Source organism: Solenopsis invicta, chromosome 10, assembly GCF_016802725.1.
Source record: "Solenopsis invicta isolate M01_SB chromosome 10, UNIL_Sinv_3.0, whole genome shotgun sequence".
Classification (NCBI taxonomy): Eukaryota; Metazoa; Arthropoda; class Insecta; order Hymenoptera; family Formicidae; genus Solenopsis; species Solenopsis invicta.
In genome coordinates, this window is record NC_052673.1 from 6961802 (window position 1) to 6981454 (window position 19653).

General features: G+C 30.2%; 1 protein-coding gene across 9 annotated transcripts; it reads right to left on the bottom strand.

The window, feature by feature from the left end:
• Positions 1-3146: 3146 nt before the first annotated feature.
• On the bottom strand, positions 3147-13710 carry LOC105204525 (receptor-type tyrosine-protein phosphatase alpha-like). 9 transcript variants are annotated; one of them, XM_039454051.1, is made up of 16 exons: positions 13450-13710; positions 11526-11700; positions 10383-10450; positions 9983-10266; positions 8115-8358; positions 7667-7738; positions 7411-7545; positions 7198-7338; positions 6939-7133; positions 6620-6813; positions 6464-6531; positions 6036-6250; positions 5208-5336; positions 4976-5130; positions 4085-4220; positions 3147-3778 (listed from the first exon to the last, which is right to left on the bottom strand). In XM_039454051.1, the coding sequence occupies exons 2-16, from the start codon at positions 11650-11652 to the stop codon at positions 3734-3736; spliced, it is 2208 nt and encodes a 735-aa protein (XP_039309985.1). In that variant the 5' UTR covers positions 11653-11700; positions 13450-13710; the 3' UTR covers positions 3147-3733. The 9 variants fall into 9 exon arrangements, with proteins under 9 accessions (XP_039309985.1, XP_039309986.1, XP_039309987.1 ...); XM_039454052.1 differs by lacking the exon at positions 13450-13710 and having other exon boundaries at positions 10383-10447; positions 11526-12707; XM_039454053.1 differs by lacking the exon at positions 13450-13710 and having other exon boundaries at positions 8115-8349; positions 11526-12707.
• Between the last annotated feature and the right edge of the window lie 5943 nt (positions 13711-19653).

Consider the following 19653-nt stretch of genomic DNA (forward strand, 5'->3'; position numbering starts at 1 on the left):
AAGTCACGTGTGCGATCTCGATGTATCGATCGTATCGATTGTATCGAGATTGAGTTCGAAAAAGACTATCGCGCGAGGCTGTGCAAGAGGGAAGAAGGTATCATAGCGGCAGCATGCGTTCTAATCATAGAAATATTTTTGTAATATCTCTATGGTTCTAATGCGCTGCGTCTTGAATGCGTGTATCAGAATTATGAGGTGCATTCCTCCTTATTTGTTTTGCCAATAAATATTGGACACCCAACACAATAACCTTGTAACATTTCTAATTACATTTTCATATTTCTTCTAAAATAGTTTGCGAGTAGCAATGATCAAAAACTGCTTCATTGTTTTTTTTTTTTTTGTTTCACGTATGGGTATCAACTGTCGTAACAATTTACAAATGATCCAATGAAAAAGTCATGCACTGAACCAATTTCTTTCTGCAGCTAGCAATAAAATTTAACTTATGCGCGAAGATTCTGATATACGTTTGCTATATTTCTGAAAGAGTAATCTATAATTATAACGGGACTTTCATAATGAGTGAAACATGTTTTTGAAAAGTAAATAAAGTCAACTAATTATCGGCTGCTCAGAAGTCGCTGACTCGGATAAAGAGACGCGGTCTCTCTTTCCTGTGCATCATTTGGCGCGACTGTGTCTTTCGATTATTCTGAAAAATTCGTGGAATAAAAAAGTTAAATACCTAGAATTTATCTATAATAATGTATTAATACGTTTGTTTTCTTATTAAAACATTTAAGATTATTTTGGACATGCAATATGAGTTAAAGTTATCAAAATTTAAAAATTAAAAGCTTTTTATGTTTATTATTTCTTTTTTCCTAATCAGCGATAAAAAAATTGGTCGCAAGTGCCGAAATTTTGGTTCTTAAACCAACTGCAAAGAAGAAAATAAGAAACAATTAAGTTTGATTATAACAATATTTGTAATAAAAATGATCATATTTTTATATAGGTTTAAATAATTTTTAAACAAGTAAAGTAGTTTTTAAATAGATCTAAATAAATGTTTGCAGAAATACTTATTTATTACAGTTTTATTAGTATATAAAAATTTGGATTTAATTTGCAATGATATTTCCATATCTTTGTATTAAATACTACAAAATGCGATTTTACATAAGAGTCAAGATTAAATAAAAAATTAAATAATTTTTAAACAATAAGAAAATAATACTCAAATTTTACAAATATATTCTAGCATAACTGTAAAACATTGTGAAATTTTTGTATTCTTGGTAATGTTTTGAGACATAATATACATACCTACATATAACGCAATTCTAATGAAAATGCATCAACAACGACTGTTATTACATTTTTAACTCATTATTAACAATCTTTTGTCATGTTTTTCACAATCAATCTTCATTAATGTTATTAAAAAATATCTTTAAACAGCAAATTATAATTTTTTGCTTAAAGGACCCCGCCCGGTTCTTCTGGAAAATGGGGTCCCGGTCAAATTGGCCCAACTTTTCATATGATGTAGATTTTGACTCACTGATTAAAAGTCTCAATGGTCATCAGGCCAAATAATGAATAGTTTTGGAGTTACAGCGGCTTTAATATCCAAAATTGACGCCGGACGACATCCGTATACCGGCGGTATAACGCGATGGTAGGCACTTGATATTTCGTGTGTTTCATCCTTCTCAGAGTCTTCATTTATATTTTTATATGTTGCACATTTACACATATACACGATCTCGCCTTCATTGGTCGAGTCGTTCTCCGATCTCGCCTTCATTGGTCGGGTCGTCCTCCGATCTCGCCTTCATTGGCCGGGTCGTCCTCTAATCTTGTCTCTATTATGAAAATACCCAAACAGTGCGCGCGCGCGCGTGTGTGTGTATGCGCGTGTATGTATATTCGTGTATATAGGTGTGTAAGTGTGCAACACATAAGTATGAATGAAGACTCTGAGAAGGATGAAACACACGAAATATCAAGTGCCTACCATCGCGTTATACCGCCGGATGACGGATGTCGTCCGGCGTCAATTTTGGATATTAAAGCCGCTGTAACTCCAAAACTATTCATTATTTGGCCTGATGACCATTGAGACTTTTAATCAGTGAGTCAAAATCTACATCATATCAAAAGTTGGGCCAATTTGACCGGGACCCCATTTTCCAGAAGAACCGGGCGGGGTCCTTTTATTCATTACTGTAGGAGAATAGATATCGGACAAGGATCGAGAGATCGAAGATCGATTGTTATCGGTCGACAATCGTAACGACCTTATATGTTGTCGGAATTTGGGAGAGCGCGAGCGAGCGGGAGTCCGCTGTGAGTCGCGAGCCAAGACAGTGCTCCGTGTCAGAGACAGAGTGTATAAAAACAGAGTAAGAGATAAACAGAGACAGAGTGCGGAAATTCAGAGTTAGCCACGAGTTCGTTTATTTCCTTTTACGTGAACTTTTTCAATAAAAGATTGATATTATTATTTCGACTGAAGCGACAAGATTCGCTCTATATGTAAGTATTTAAATCGCGTACTTAATTAAATTGCGACATTATAAACAACAACTATCTTTAATCATTATATTTATTTCCATCTTATCCTTCTTAAAACCTTATTATCCTACATTATTTATTATTTTAAAGATGGCAATATCCAAATCCACATTTATTCTTAAATTTTTAAAATAAAGTTTTAAAATATGACACATATATAATCTTAATAATGTAACGAGAAAATTGTATTGTTAGAAAAATAATTAATATTATTTTTTTTCATCTTATTTTATCTATCTAACTCTATTCAATTATCTCCCATAACCAGGATTGCAACTACCTTTGGATTGAACAAGATTTAACGCGAGTCATTTTTTCTGTCATTATTCTCTGTCATTCCTTTCATTGCAGGACGATTTTAAGGAAAATTTGTGGGGATTTTATAATTTTATAAAATTTGTGGCGGTTTTAATAAAGACTAGTCTTCTTATAGTTTAGATGTTATTCAAATATTGATCGTTCATTTTGTCGCATACTATTGAGAAATGCAATAATCGAAAATGTTCTAGAGTTGATTAATCAAAAACATTCTCGGCATGAGGAAAAGTATCAAACACAGACCTTCCAATGATGCCAAAATTGCATCGACAATTAAGCTTGCTTATAAAAAGAGTTTGTAAAATTTACATACACTTTATACATATATGCTTTTGTGAAATACAATATTTGTCTCGTTCGTTTATAACTTTTTTATGGACTTAAAATTATTTTTTAAGATTAGTAAAAACTATAAATTATTTATTAAATTTTTGCTCCAAGTTTAAGAATTTCACAAACAATTCTTATGTGAAACATTATATTAAGAAATGTAATTGCTTTTCCTTAATTTCAGTAAATTATACAATCAGTATAGATGATATCAATAAATGATTATGATTATATAATGAAAAAAGAATGCTAAACTTTAAAAAATAATTCAAATATAGCTAAAACATTGTTATTTTCTTTTACGGTGGACTTTTTTCTCAGGAAGATTCTTCACTATGATCTTCAATGTCGCGGTAGTATGATTACATCTTTGTAGTTATTGAAGAAAGTCTTCGACAATCTTTGTTTCACCCTCTTCGTAGTGCAAGAGATTTCATTATGAATATTCACATGATTTGTGCATGATGCTATGTCGAAGCATTGCTGTATGTGTATGCGAGAATATAGCTTGATTATTCTTGCTTTACAAAAAATTTGCATAGCCTATGAAAAACTCCTAAAACACAGCCTCCACAGCATCATATAGATATTCCAGATGTTCCTAAATATTAAATAAAATTTATAAATAATTTTTAACCATTTATGTGTTTCTGATGTTTCCTAATAGAGTAGTATTCATAATCAAACTTTCTTTGAAAATCCTCAAGTAATGTCTGAAGATAATAGTTTGTCTCCGTGATTGGTTGATGACATGTTAAGATATTAGTTTTTAGGTCAGCCTTAAATATAAGAATTGACTATAAATACCAACTCTATAATCTGTTGTATCAGGAGAATCGATTACAATTTTGTATCGATGAGGTTCTTATCAATATTTCCGTTTGCTGTTATGAAATTGATACATTACCAGAGAAGAAACAAAATCTATTCTTGAACGTTTGATAGATTGCACCGCTAAATAAACATCGCATTCTTTTTCGACAACCATTCGTTCCAACAAGAAACTCAATGCTAGATAGAGACCACATCCAGTTATTCCGTCACTGAAAGATCGTTTTGAAAGTTTTGAGTAACGTTGATTTGAAAACACGAATCAAATAGGTAATTGGAAAAATTGTTACAATAATTTACTTCTGAATTGATTATTTAAAAATAAAAGAATTAAAATTCAAGTAAAATATAAAACAATTTATATTACTTAAAGCAAACATGAAGTGTAATAATTTCCCAAAATTTAAATAATTTTATACTAATAATGTGCCAACCAAACATCTTCGTGATCGAATCGAATCAAATCTCTTATAATATGCTTGAAATGAATTGAAATTTTTATATTGAACCATATATGAATCTCTTGATAATCTCTCAAATTTGAATGTGAATCGAATTTAAGTCACATTTTCCCAAATTTACATTACGTGTTGTTTTGAATATAATAATATGTTATAAATACTGTTGCAAATCTTTTTCTTTAATGAGAAAATTATTACTTTAACAAAATGTTTCACCAAGGAAATTGTGTTACACAAGGATGCTATATAATAAAAAAAAAATTTATGAATTAATAAACTATTAATAAACACCAGACACAGAATATAAAATGCAGATTTTATAAACTAATATGTTAAACATTTAAAAACAGAAAGATTTAAAATCGATTCGTTGACGATTCGAGATTATCGATTTATTCGAATCGGAAAACGAAATTGAACCGAACAAACTTTGATTTTTATTCATATCAAATTGAATTTGCATCTACATCTACATTATATACATAAAATAATATGTTATTATTTACTGGCAAAGAGTAACAGTGGGTCCTCTAACTCTCGTGATATTTTCAGCTGCTTGCCAAAACGTTATCATCGACCCAACTGGGGGCAGTGGTTGATCTTTTCCGGGTTTCCATTCCGTTAAACACATTATAGTCACATATTGTTTTCTTGGAGGTTCCTGCGACAAAAGAATCATCACGTAGAGTAGGTAATGGTAAATAGAAACTGTAAAGTTATGGTATTGATTTGATGTACCTCGGAATTATCAACGAGCAATAATTTTTGTGATGTATAATATTTTTCTTTCACGACTTCTTTCGCTGTAATATGCAAATGTGGGATTAGTTTAAACTCATCACTTGTAGGAGCGATTTCACAGCAAGCCTAAAAAGAGTTTAAAGATAAATAATTATATTTACTCTCTAAATATAAAACAGTAAAATCTTACTGATTTGCAGTATTTCTAACTGCAAGTGACTACAATGATTCTGATTAAGAAGAGGATATTTTCACTGACCAAAATCCGTGAAATGCATATATCTATGACTGATATAGTTATAGTTATAAATATAGCATTAAAATTAGACTGTTTTTCAGTGAATAATACATTCCGATTTAGACAGTCCGTATGAAAATATTTACGTTGATTAATTTTCTTTTATGATAACTTTGACGTATTTGACTTTGATATATTCCATAAATTTTCTAGTTGATTTCTTTTATCTAAATATGCGCATAAATTCAAAAATATTAAAAAATGACCATAATATTCGTTATAAGTATATAATTTACTCTCTAAATCGGAACCAGTGTATTACCTACTGAAAGACAGTGAATAGATTTTTAAACTCATAACTACATCAATCAATGGTATATGCACCGTCTTTTGGTGACAAAACACTATAATTTAGTGAAAACCCTCCGTTCTTAATTGAAATCGCTAAATGACTATTATAATTAGTTACTGATGATAATTTTAGCACTGCAATAGAGTAAATTTCATTGATTTACATTTAGAGAGTACATTCTGCAAATGTAGTCTGTTTTTCTTGTTTTTTATTAATATGTAGAAAATGCACGTACAGGATCCTGCCAATCTGGCGGTTGTAGCATGAGAATAAGTTCAACTTTGTATTCGGCAATCATTCGCCAGAATGTTTTAATCGTCGATTGTATGGGAAGTTGTGTAGCTAGGTACTGATTCTGAAGTTTTACTCCGTCTACATAAACAATGTATAGATAATCGCTGTCCTTGTCCGATGCCGGGTATTTCTTCAAATATACTGTACTGATTTTATCTGTAAAAAGATGATTCATTCATTCGAAATACGTTCAAAGTTTCTACAATATTATCTCTAAGATTGATCACTACACAAAATACTAGTTTAATTTTATGATCTGCACATCACAGAAATAGTCAAACTTAGTATTTTAAAGGTTTATAAATTAGAATTCAATGTACGCAGACAAACTTGAAATCAAATCTGAAAACTTGTTTTTGGCTCAATTACCTTCCGACAAGAATAAGGGATACGTACCTTGTCGCAGTATTATATCTTGCCATGCAGTGTCGTGTAATCTAAAGATTATGGAATGATAAACACCTTTTTTAACATTAGCCTTATCAGCTCGAAGATAACGATTAAAATGGAACTTATGAACTATACCTTTGCTGAAGAGCCGGCGATTGTTCTTTCAATTCCTTGATTCGCGTAATTAACATCTCATTACAAGGAACTGTAGTTAAAGTGGAAAACAAACATTCTACTAACACCACATGCGCAAAGAGATATTGCTGCATATTAATCATGTTATCTCGTTCGCTTCTAATGGATTCCGTTACTTCGAGAACATCGACTACCTGACAATTTTATTTGCAATTTAATTATGACTATTAATACAATCCGTATATTAAAGTGAATATTTGATTTGTTTATATCGAAATAGCGTTACTACAAAAATTATTAAACGAAATTTCATTATTACCTCTTCGGCCTTTGCTCGACGGAGACAAATGTCGCACAAAATAATAATCCCCGTTTTTTCAACGCCACTACAATGAACTACCACGGATCCATCTCTTGGTGATAACGCTAACAATTTCTTGAAATATGTGACAACTGAATGTGTATTTAATGGCACGTCATAGTCAGGCCAAGCCGTGTATTGTAAATGCTCTATCTATATAATATGTATATATTGTTTAATAATAGTTTTGTGTCCAGTTATTTTAAAAAATTGGTACCTTTCGAGTTTCCTCTTCATAAGTCACTTGGAATGTTCTAAAAGAGTAATAAGCGAAAATATTTTGTTTTTCGTTTAATACAGTAATGTTACCGTATTTCATCTTCTTGTCAATATTTGGCCAATATTGTTTGCAGTTTGTCTATAATAATTATTAAGCTTGATATTTATGCAAAAGAATAAGAATTTAATTTCATTTAAGCAAAAGAATTACCTTTCCATTTTCGACTACGTTTGTTAACATACATATAATAAGAACGTTTTCCTGCCAAATCATATGCCAGAAATCGGTGACAGTATTTGATTCGGGTTCTTGTGTCGCTATATAACGTATCTCTTCTTTATAACCCTTTTAGAATAATTAATTATCAATCAAATAAGAAAATTATTGTTTTAACATCAAATTGATGCAAAAGTATAACAACTGGTATTTCAATGTTATGATACTCTTATTAAGACTCAGAACTTACGGTGATGTATGTAGCGTTAATGTAATCGGAAGAAGTGTCATCCGTATATATCTTTATCACCTGTTTTGTCGCCTATATTAATTTAATATTAGTATGTTACTGCATAAGTATAAACCGTTCATGATCAAATTTTTTACGCGCAATGAGATTCTCGTGTGGATTTTTACATTTGTTGAGCGAAAATTTGCTGCTATTACATGGCTGAGTTAGTTTTTTTTTTTAAACGTCTTGATATCGCAACATTTTGTTATCATATTGTTACATAATTATAAACAAGCATAGCCATTTAAAGTAATGAAACTAATTTCATTCTGCTCAAAATTTTAAAATTCTATTCGTTGAAATTTGACGTCATTTAAAATTAATTGTACAATTGTAAAATTTTCCGAATATCTTTGGAAGACAATTTAATTTAATACAACAATTAAAATGAAAGTCAAGAACTTACTTTGTATTGCTTATCCAGTAATTGTGACTGTATCGCTTGTTTGACATATTTCTCAAAATCTTCCACCTTTATCAATGATACTACTTCCGCCTCCTCTTCTTTGTCTTGCGTGGTAGGAGTTACCAACGCTTCTGGATTACTTGCTCGCACCGAAGATATACTTTCATAATGATGCGAATTTTCCATTAATTCTGTTCCATTGTTCATTTGTTCTTCATTTTGTTGCTGTCTTTTTCTGCAAAAATTGTATGTATAATTGTAGCAGACTTAATTTGTGTTTTATTGTAATTTAATATATAATCTCAACAGTTCAAATTTTACATTTTTTGACAAAAGAAAGTTACGCACAAGTATAGAATTGTTGATTTTTAAAATAATACTACTTTGTAAAGGAAATTTGTACAACAATCCTTTCAAGAACCTGCGAATAGCAAAATCGGACTCATAAAGCATTGCAAAGACTAACAGATTGTACACAATCATTTTCAAATTAATTTTAAGGTTTTTATATACATACATAATACGTGGTTTGTTTGTAATTTTATATTCAGTTGCTACATGAGGTGTAATTTGCGACTAGTAGCATGTCATGCTGAGGAAAGACAAGTGAGTCCGTAATGTACATGTAGGGGAAAGTTGCTGAATGTGTACCCGTCTTTTAAAGCGTATCTTTTCAATATTTTACGTTTTTACTACATATCATCAACATTTAATGACAAAAATAAAAAATTAATAAAAAATAAGTAATACCGACCAAAATTTAACAAGTTTTACTTTGTTTTATGCATGCAGCATTTTAGAAAATTAAATATATCTTATAAAAATTTTTAATCAATGTATATAGTTAATAATAACATAATTGTGCAATTTTATTTTAAATTGTTATATTTTCATAATAGAAGACTTGTAGAATATTTGACATTCATTGTATACTCATATATATTTACAATTATTATAAAAATTAAATCGATATTTTTGTAACTCTATCAATTTTCCTAATACGTATCAAATTTTACTATAAAAAAATGATGTTAGTGTAAAAGTGATAAGTGATAATATTAAAATTAGTAATTGTGAATGAAATATGTCATTACAAAAATAAATTTAATCTAGTTTTATTTCAGTGTTTATATCTTTTCATTATTGTTTTTTATTGAATATTATATCTCTTTTTCAATAAATTATTAATAAAATAAGTATTAGTTAACAGTTGCTTATACTTCTAATAACTTTAATTTATATTTTCAAAGACGATGCTTAAAAGACTACAGGGATGCTATAAGTTTTCTAAATCATACTTTTTCCAGCCTGTTACAGAAAAGTTTATAATAATTTAACTTATTAATGCTGAAAAATTTAATATGTTATATAATAGATTACTTATTAACATGAATCTACAATTTCGAACTTTGTTTAACATCCTAAATACACTCAAATTCGAATATTAAAAAAAAATAAATTCAGTGGTACGCATTGCATAATTTTCGCACATAAGTGTTTTTCTCGTTATGTATGCTATAAAGAAATTAGGTGTTTGACATATACATATAAAATTTTCATTTCTAACTACATTTTGCTTACGTTTGTTTTATGATTATTTCGTATAATGCTTATGTATATATTGACCTATAAAGAATTTTCAATTATCTTATAATTATTTAAAGTGGAAAAGTTTTACTTTCATCATCCAAAGTTCATTTTCCTTGAAAATCTATAATAAAAAGTAAAATACAAAATTTATAAAGGACTATGTGTGTGCGTAACTCTTTGTCAAAGAGTGTATGTAAAACGCTTACATTAGATATTAATAAACAAAGATAAGAACAATATTACTAAGTTCCAAAAAAATAAATCTTAAGACGTTATACCTTCGGTACAAGTAAAATGCTATTACTATCACGACGAAGAATAAAGTAATGGCCGTAATAGATATTAGCCACGCTTCATACAGTGATGAAACATTATTGATGCTGATCGAATTTGAAAATAACACGAGATGTTCGTGAGATATAGTCACGTTAAGAGAAGTGTATGATGATAAAAGTTGAAACTTATATGGAAAAGATGGAACTAATGTAGAAACGACCTCTTCATTCGTATCTTCATTGTGAATTACAAGATAATACCACCTTGCCGGGCATGAATGTAATTGCTGTAGTAGAAAGAAAAAAGACAAATTTTTTTCTCGAAATATTACTAAATATAAAAACAAGATTATACCAATGTTAAAAGAAATCTAATCAAATGTAACATAAAACGTCTACATACTTTTGGGTTGAAACGTAAATCAATTATCATGCCGCTTTCTTCTAGTGTTACGTCGAAGTTTTCAGCCGCTACATCATTAAACATAAATATTATAATTAGATAAAAAATTAAAATATTTTATTTATAATTTGATATGAATAAAATTATGATAGCTTTTTAACGCGCTCTTAAATAATTTATAGTTATTATATTACTTTTTTGAAATATTTTGTATTATACTGTGTAAAACTAAAATTGCTTCTGCATACCAAACATGTAAAATAATAATAATTTTGTATAATAATTTCAATATGTTTTATTAAAAATAATAAAATTGTTAATTATGTAATAGATTGTGTCATTAATTGTCCCAACAAACATGATGATAATGCTTTGTTATGTTTATCCAATCAGAAACGTATGATGTAACGTCGAAAATCGAATTGTGATATTCTGGTCGATTTGACGTCGAGAGAGTTATAAAATATCTATAAAAATATTATTTTTTTTTTCTATTCAATTGTTGTTTCCTCGCTGATTCAACGTCGAAGTAAAGTTGAAATTTGGTTGAAATAGTATATCCCAACGAGAAATGGCAATGAAATCGTAGTGATGTTAAATCGATATCAATTTGATATATTAAATACTTTTGAGGCTTCAATACTATTAAATTGACTAGCAATTTAATTTGTGAAGTTACATTTCTTGTTCTACTTAATGGCTGCGTCTTAAAGTCCAGTAAACACATATGGCGCGAAGTTCGGGAAACTTGTAACATAAATTCTTCTCAAAAGTTATTATTTTGAGCACTTTTAAGATCTGCTCTAAATCAAATAGCCGTTTATCTCAATTTAAATATAAATTATGTTATGCAAACTACGTTACTATATATGTCATTTTAAGATAACATGTAAATGTAATAATAAAGGATAATAGTTAATTATAGAGATTTAGACAATATTAAGATCATGTAAAAATATAATTAAGACGATATTAAGATCATGTAAAAAAGACATCACTTTACGTCAATGGCCATAAATATTTTTAACATCATTAATATGTTATTATATTTGCTGGAATTATTTGTTAGTTATTGATAAATTATTAATAATTAAATTGTAAATAAATATAAACATTGTATAAAATAAAATAATATTAACTCACGATTGCATTTAGTCTCAACTACTTTCCAATCGCTGTGTATTTGTACACCTGAAATATTTAAGTTTAGACGAATATGATAAGTAAAACCAGGTTCCATGTTTTCAAAATATTTCATCACTTGTGTCATATTTCGAAATAACTTGTTCCATGATTGTTGAACGTTTTTATTAAGTTCCTGTAAAAAAATTATGAAATTTATTCCTCTTTTTTATTGATTTACCTAATATTAGATGATATCGATTGGAAATTTTATTAAATTATACTGGGCAACATGCGTTTCTGTAGTTTAAGAATTGAATGGTGATTCTTATGTATTTTTGCCTGCTAAATACGAATTTGTTGTACAAATTGTACAATTTGATAATTGGTTCACAATTTTGAGAAGATTAGCATAAAAAAATATTTTTTTGACGGTGTTTATGGCGTTGTAGAATCAATGGGAAATTTTTTTTTCAAACTTTGTTAAACCAAAAAGTATCGACTTTTAAATTGTACTTTGATTTATTTTTTTTTGTTTCTGAATTATAGTAATTTAAAGACGGTTTTTTTTCCATGTAATACACGTTGTGCAAAAATGCTTGTTCTTTTTTTTTAAGTGTAAATGGGTATTTTCGGTGTACTTTTGTCCACTGAGCACAAAGGACCACGCACGATTTATATGAAAAAAATGTATTTGGTCGATTTGCTTGAATTTTTTATATGTTATTGTACTTGCATTTCTAATGAAGAACCTCAATTTTTAGAACATTTCTATGTCTAGTGTCAGAATTAAAAATATTTGAAGGTCTCTTTCATGACGTCGGCTCATATGTCTACACTAGTTTGAACTTGTATGCTTGCTCATAAATGTATATTGGTACGTATAAATTTTTTTGGATGCTGCGTGTGCGCTCACGCGCGTATATATTTGTGCCAGCAAAGATAAGGAACTCATGGTTCGTCATTCACATAGTATTTACTGACTCCAAACCCTTTTTACTGCGTGCGCGTGTGCGTCCTTGCGCGCGTGTGCGCGCGCGCACGGCCATTCGTACGTATATACCAATGTAAGTTGAAATTTAAAGAGGTTATATAGGATTATAAAAGCTATTTACTGATCTTATCAGTTTGACCTTGGATGGCGTCGTCAAGGTCACATCAAAATCACATTAACTTTTTTAAATGGAATACTCTATTTTTGATTCTAGAATCTAATAGCTGCTGTCAAGAGCTTTCCAAAACCCTATAAATAAGTTTATTTTTGTTGAGTACTTTCCGAGTTGTGAGGCTTGAAAGCTACAGTGTACTATAACTTTCAAGCATCATAACTCGGAAAGTACTTAACGAAAATAAACCTTTTTATAGTATTTTAAAAAGTTCTCGAAATCGACTACAAGAAAATGCAATAAAAGATATAATGTTAGAGTATCGGTAATTCCCTAATTAAAGGGTATTGGTACTTCCGTAACATTCTATATTTTTTATACCCCGTATATGAGCAAGTATACAAGTTCAAACTAGTATAGATGTACATATAAACCGATGTCATGAAAGAGAGCTTCAAATATTTTTAATTCCGAAACTGGACAGAAATGATCTAAAAATTGAGGTTTTTCATTAGGAATGCAAGTACTACAACATATAAAAAATTCAAGCAAATCGTCCTAACACGTTTTTTTCGTATGTGGTTCTTTGTTGTTCAAAGATCACATCACAATGTTGAGGTAAAGTCTGGTGAAGTCCGATGAAATTCAATGAATTCTATCGTGATTACTTGGAGTTTTTAGCTCTTGTAATGAATTTTCGATTGAAATCAATTGTCAGAGATCATACGATGCTGTCTCTAAAAAAAAGTCATCAAAAATGTTGATTGCAACGTTTTGCAAAGATAAAATTACGTAAAATATTTAAAAAAAATAGTATAATTAAAATTACTTATGATGACCTGTTTTTAAGAAAAATCTTTTATAAAACATAATAAATTCCGATGAAGTCTATGTTGTCCAGTGAAGTCCAGGAAAGTCTAGAAATCAGGTTTACATCTATTTTCTGGTTATCGCCTAGGAAAAATGGCATTATGAGACCAAGTACAACTCTCAAAATTGTCGTTTCTCTTAAAATTTTGATGTTATAGCGAAGTTTAGTCGATGTCTTCGTATTCAGTGGGCAAAAATACGTCGGAAATTATTTTCACATTTACGATTATACATAGAAATCAAGCGCAATGACGACGCAGTTGGATAAGGTTTGCTTGCTTTGTAGGAATCCCTTTTGCGCGTGATTTGCTGGACGTTTACCCGCAAAATGTTTTCTGGGAAGCGCAACAGTATTTTTAATTTTTAATTATTGCGTTCTGACTTTTAGAACGTTGATTACGCAATGATACCGCTAACAATAAAACTAGTTGACTGCTCGCTCGTAAAGCAAAGAGGATATCACCTAACCTTTTTGTTGTAAACACGTGTCGTGTGTTTGTTGTGTAAACACGTGTTTCTTTTTTTTAGTAATTCTCACGCGTGATTAGTAGTGACTAATAGTAATTGACAATAGTGATTTGTATAAAGTGATGCGTTAGTAATTTTTAATCAAGAGAATGATTGCAATGAATGTGACAAGTGATGTGATTTAAGAAGAAAAGAGGAAAATCTTAAGTTTAATATAGATATTTTGTCTTTGTGGAGATAAAGCTGATTGTTATACAAGATAATAAGTGATTATACACGTTCAATTTTGATCGAACTCGTCTCTCTATCTCTCTCTTTCTCTTTCAGTCTGAATTTTTATTTTTCAATCACGTATTTTAAATATGCTATTTTTGACTTAAAAAGAATATTTTTTTACTTGTACAAAATTATTAAAAAAAAGACGTCAAATAATTAAATATCGTTTTTAATTCTAGCATTATTTTAGTGTCAGTGCATGAATTGTTAAATAAATAAAAAAAAAATGAGAATGAGAATGGGATAAAGATTTTGAGAAAGCGGGAGAGAGAGGGGGGAGGAATGGAAAGCAGTGTTCGAGCTGTCAACTGATTATTGCGATCGCCTCACATAATCGCCCATATCGAACGGTGAATTGTACCGGCCCTGTCTCACCGCTATACGTGCCCGGTTATTTGATAACTATTTCTTTTTATAATTTAAAAACTAAGCTTTGGACAAATTTTTGACATAGGAAAAGTTGTTTCAGAATAACCTCAGGAATATGTCTTTTCAAGGACATAAGGTTATTCTGAATCACCCTGTATGTGTAAAATCTACGAAAGATCATTAATTAATATGTTTTAGAAATAAAGGTTTTTTTCATGACTTTATTGTAGTTGTTAGTCAACGATCCCTTTGCTATTCCACACAAACGAATTCTTTTGTCCCTTTTTAGCAGGCTTGGGAAAGTTACTTTGTAAAAATAACTAGTTACAGTTACAGTTTCTGTCTTCCAAAAAATAACTAGTTACCGTTACAAGTTACTGACTTTAAAAAATAACTCGTTACAGTTACAGTTATTGAAAAAGTAACTTAAAGTTACTTTTCAGTTACTTTTCTGTTTTTTTTTTTGGTAATATTATAAAACATTAATAATTTAAATACGAGACTTTTACTGAAGAGCATCCACGTAAAGTCTTTTCTATCTTTAATTGTGTAAAGCGTTATCTACAATAGAGACTTAAGCCTTTAATCTTAAGAAATTAACCAATAATAATTGATTTATAGAAGAATAATCGATTGTGTTTGGCCAATTTCTTAAGGCTAAAGGCTTAAGTCTTTATTATAGTCTTTATTGACGACGCATAAGATGCATGTGACATGTTTACATATATTAAATATTAATTACCTATATGTACAGATGAAAACTATGTGAATTATGTTCTAAATTTTTTGAGGATAAAGGTTGGTTTATAATAGCCGTAATCGTAAGAAATTGGTCAATCATAGTTGATTTATAAAAGAATAATTGACTATGATTGATCAATTTCTTATGGTAACGGCTATTATAAACTAACTTTAAGACTAAGTATAGAATTTAGACTCAAAGGCATTCTTAGTAACCAATTCTCTGCTGGCTGATTATCACACGTATGTACACGATAGACCAGCCAGACGATCACACAACACGCAGTGATTCTTCGCGAGCATCCCCCCAATCGTACTTGAATATCCGGGCCCTACAAGTACAGTCGTGAGCTAAAAGGTTGCAACACGTTTTCTTGGATGGTTTTTAGAATGTAGACTTGCTCCTCGATCGGCGAACATAATTGGTTGAATCCACAAGTAAGAACCAATTACGTTCGCCGTTCGATGAGCAAGTCTATATTTTAAAAACCATCGAAGAAAATGTGTTTCAATCTTTTAGCTCACGACTGTATGTACATACAATCGTGTATCTACATGTAAATAACTTGTAACCTATGACTACTGGTACGGGGCTGCCAAATGTATAACATATAACCGTTCATTGTCACGTGTATCTTTCTAGACAGAACTTTCTCTCGGATCACATCATCTCTCATCACATCATCTCTCTCGGATCACATAAGAAGCATAGAACGTAGAATTGTCACTGCATCGAGCAACAGTGGCTGCGTTCAGCAAACTCAGTGGTTGAGTGAGCGCTTACTGCTATTAGTGTATTCTTTTAGGTCTAACCAATCACCAATCACATTAAAACTGCGTTCGAAAACATCACTTGAGTACCCTCATATATATCATTTTATCCTTGTTGTTTACCGATTGTTAAATAAAGATAAAATGATACACGACGCCACTCGGGTGATGTTTGCAAATGCTATCTAAATTGGCAAATGAGTTTGAAATATATAAAGTAACTATAAAAATAACTATTAATTTAGTTACTAGTTACACAAATAATGTAACTAAGTTAAGTTTATAGTTACAGTTGAAAAAAAGTAACGAAGTTAAGTTACAGTTACCAAAAACAGGTAACTCTAACTGTAACTTCGTTACAAGTAACGAGTTACTTCCCATCCCTGCTTTTTAGTTATGTTCCGTATTCGTATTAACGCGGTTGAAATTTTTGCGTTATATTGGAGAATCTCCGCGGTCACTTAGTAAACCGTTTGCGAGAATCTTGTATCAATCATGCAAAGCCGAATTTGAAGGAATTGGTGCAGAGCCTCTAATTCAAGTATTTGCGCAAATTCTCGCGCCGTTGCGCTTACTCGCTCCTGACTGTGCTCCGGAAATAAAGTTCGCATATCAGTACTCGTACTACACTCTTGATTATTGTAACGAACTCAAGAACTCCTTAATACATTACAAAATATAACGTTGTAAAACATAAATATAGAGCTACATAAACTGCAAAAGATTAATAACCGTCATATGATAGTTATTAATCAAAAAAAGCAGTAATTTTCCCACGAAATATTTTGATTATGAGAAACACAGTTAAGAAAATTCTACTTTTGACTTCACTATCAACAACAAAATACCCAAATTGAGTAGTCAATTGTTGCAAACAAGTCGCGCTTATAGCCTGTATAACATACAAACAGTCATTTTGAAACTGATAATGACGTAATCCAAGAGGTTATACGTTGGCTGCGACAGCAACCAAAAGACTTTTTTGCCGTCGGCTTTCAAGGATTTGTAAAGAGATGGGATAAATATCTAAATGTACAGGGTGAATATGTCGAAAAGTGAAATAAATGTCAGGAAATTATTTTGATTATTATTGCCTCTATCCAGTTTTGCGACTTACATATTGACTTACCCCAGTACTTAAAACAACAAATAATCCATATTGAATACTAGGATACACTTTACATGTGTACATTAAATACATGCCAAAATTATTATGTTCTTAATATACATCACTTTTTACTGATTGTCAGATTATATAATCGACACATTTTTAATATTTTTATATGCAAAATAATTAGAGAATTCATATTATTTAAAATATTATATAATTTTATTTTTGATTAATAATGATCGTTATATGACTTTAAAAAATAATTCTTTCAAATATCAATCATTATTTGTCCTTTCTTAGAACATAATTTTTATCATTTTTCGCAAAAATGCTTTTCTACGAAATAATTAACTGTATCACTTAAAGTGAAACATTCTGTATCCATAAAATCACAGCAAGATTAGTTGCACACAATATAAAAAGAAAAAAAACAGAAAACAATAAATTTGAAAAAAAAACTGGTTTTTAAGTTACGATAACAGTAAATGGATGTATAAAAGAAACCGAACTTATGTCTCGCGTCATTTGGTACGTCTGTTGTTCATATATATACGTGCAGGACCAGGATTATTCTGATTCGTGAACTCGCCAAATCGCAGAATTAAACGAAAAGGTAGAGTACTCTTTCTCCCGCTTATCAATAAATTAAATCAAAAGATAATTATGAATGTAATGTACATTCAATATTTTTCGTATAGTTTAGGCATTTCATTAAATTAACGCTAGACTATTTGCGATTCATAGTGATTTACGTTCTTTGATTTTATAGAAAAAAAATACTTTATTGGTGATATGATATGAATGGTAAACAACAAATATCCCAGATAACAAAATGCGCGCGCAATGATCGCACTGTGCGCGCACACGTGCGAGTACTCACATGCGCGTGACCCTCACAACGCACGCAGATGTGTCCTTATTTGCGACTCATATCGCTCGCACGCATGATTGTCTCACGCGTGCGAGCGATATGAGTCTCAATTTCAGAAGATACGTGTTCGCACACTGATGTCACAGTGTGCGCACGCGTGCGGGTTACAGCAAAATAAAAATATAAGGAAACAGGTTTAGACCAGTGCCATTAATATTGTTTGACGAAAAAATTAATAACAGGACAGCTCTTGGTGGAAATGGTAGATAATTTTGCACTGATTACGGGGAAAAAAAATGCAATTCGATCATATGTATTTTATGGTGTTCTGGGGTGACTTTTAGAGGTGGCAAACGGTTTTTTGTGATTTCCGCCAAAAGTTGACCTCGGATCAAAAAGTGTTCTAAGAAAAAGTTGTAGCTATTAAAAAGATCTAAAACTTTTGTATACATCATTTTTCACATAACCTCAAAATTTTCGAGAAAAATTTGAAAAACTGTTTTTCGTTTTTATTTTTTTTCTCGGACAAAAAAAATTTTCTTTTACCAAATTTGGTGGAAACTTACTTTTTCATGTCCCAAATAATCTGTAATTTGTTGGAATAAAAATATTTATTTTTTAAAGTTTTGTTGACGTAAAACCGAAAAATTACCCTTAACTTCAATCGAAAAATCTCGTGTTAAAATTTTAGATTTTAGATTTTTTCAGGGGGGATTTTATTTATTGAAATCTTTATTTTCAGATAGTTAAAAAAAATTAGACTTTGCACAAAATTGCCAGAAACTGCAAAAAACTGAAAAAACGTGTTTTCAAAAAGTAATATTTTCAGTTATTGCTTGAAATGTGATATTATTTATTAAAATTTTTAGTTGAAATGTATAAAAATAGTATCATTTAATGTTGCATTTATAAATAAAGTAATTGCAAATTGTTGAAGAAAGAGATGTGAAAAAAATGAGGTTTTGACTGGTTTCAGTCAGAAAAAAATGATTACTGCAATATCTTCATTATAAAAATGTAAATTTATTGACATTGTTGGATGTAGAGATATTATTAACATTGATTTTAAAATATTATTTCAACACAGAAAAGAAATTTCAGGAAATGCCCATGAAAATTATAAATAAATCGTTTTCATTAACCGACGCTAATAATAATTATAATTAAATTTATCAGATGTCACACAAATTTTCTCTTTTTCGCTGACAGTTCTTTGTCGTCAGATTGTATAAAACTTGCGGATTCGGTTGGACCTTCATTGATGTTATCGTCTTCTTCAATTTCGATGTTCCGTCTAAGAACTGATTCATCGTCGATAGCTTCTTCTGAGTCGCTTATTTCCTGAATATTTTGTTGTTCCATATTGCAGCATTTCTCGGAAGCGTGGCAGTTTAAATACAAATTTGTGCATTTCAATCCATGTTTGCGACATCCACATTTTTTGCTGTTACATCCGGTTTCACAGTTGCAGCAAATAGTTTTCAGTAATATTTCCGGAATCAATTCTTGTTCTATGAATATCGGCATAATTCCATCCTGAAATTTTTACCACCCCCAATCCGTTGC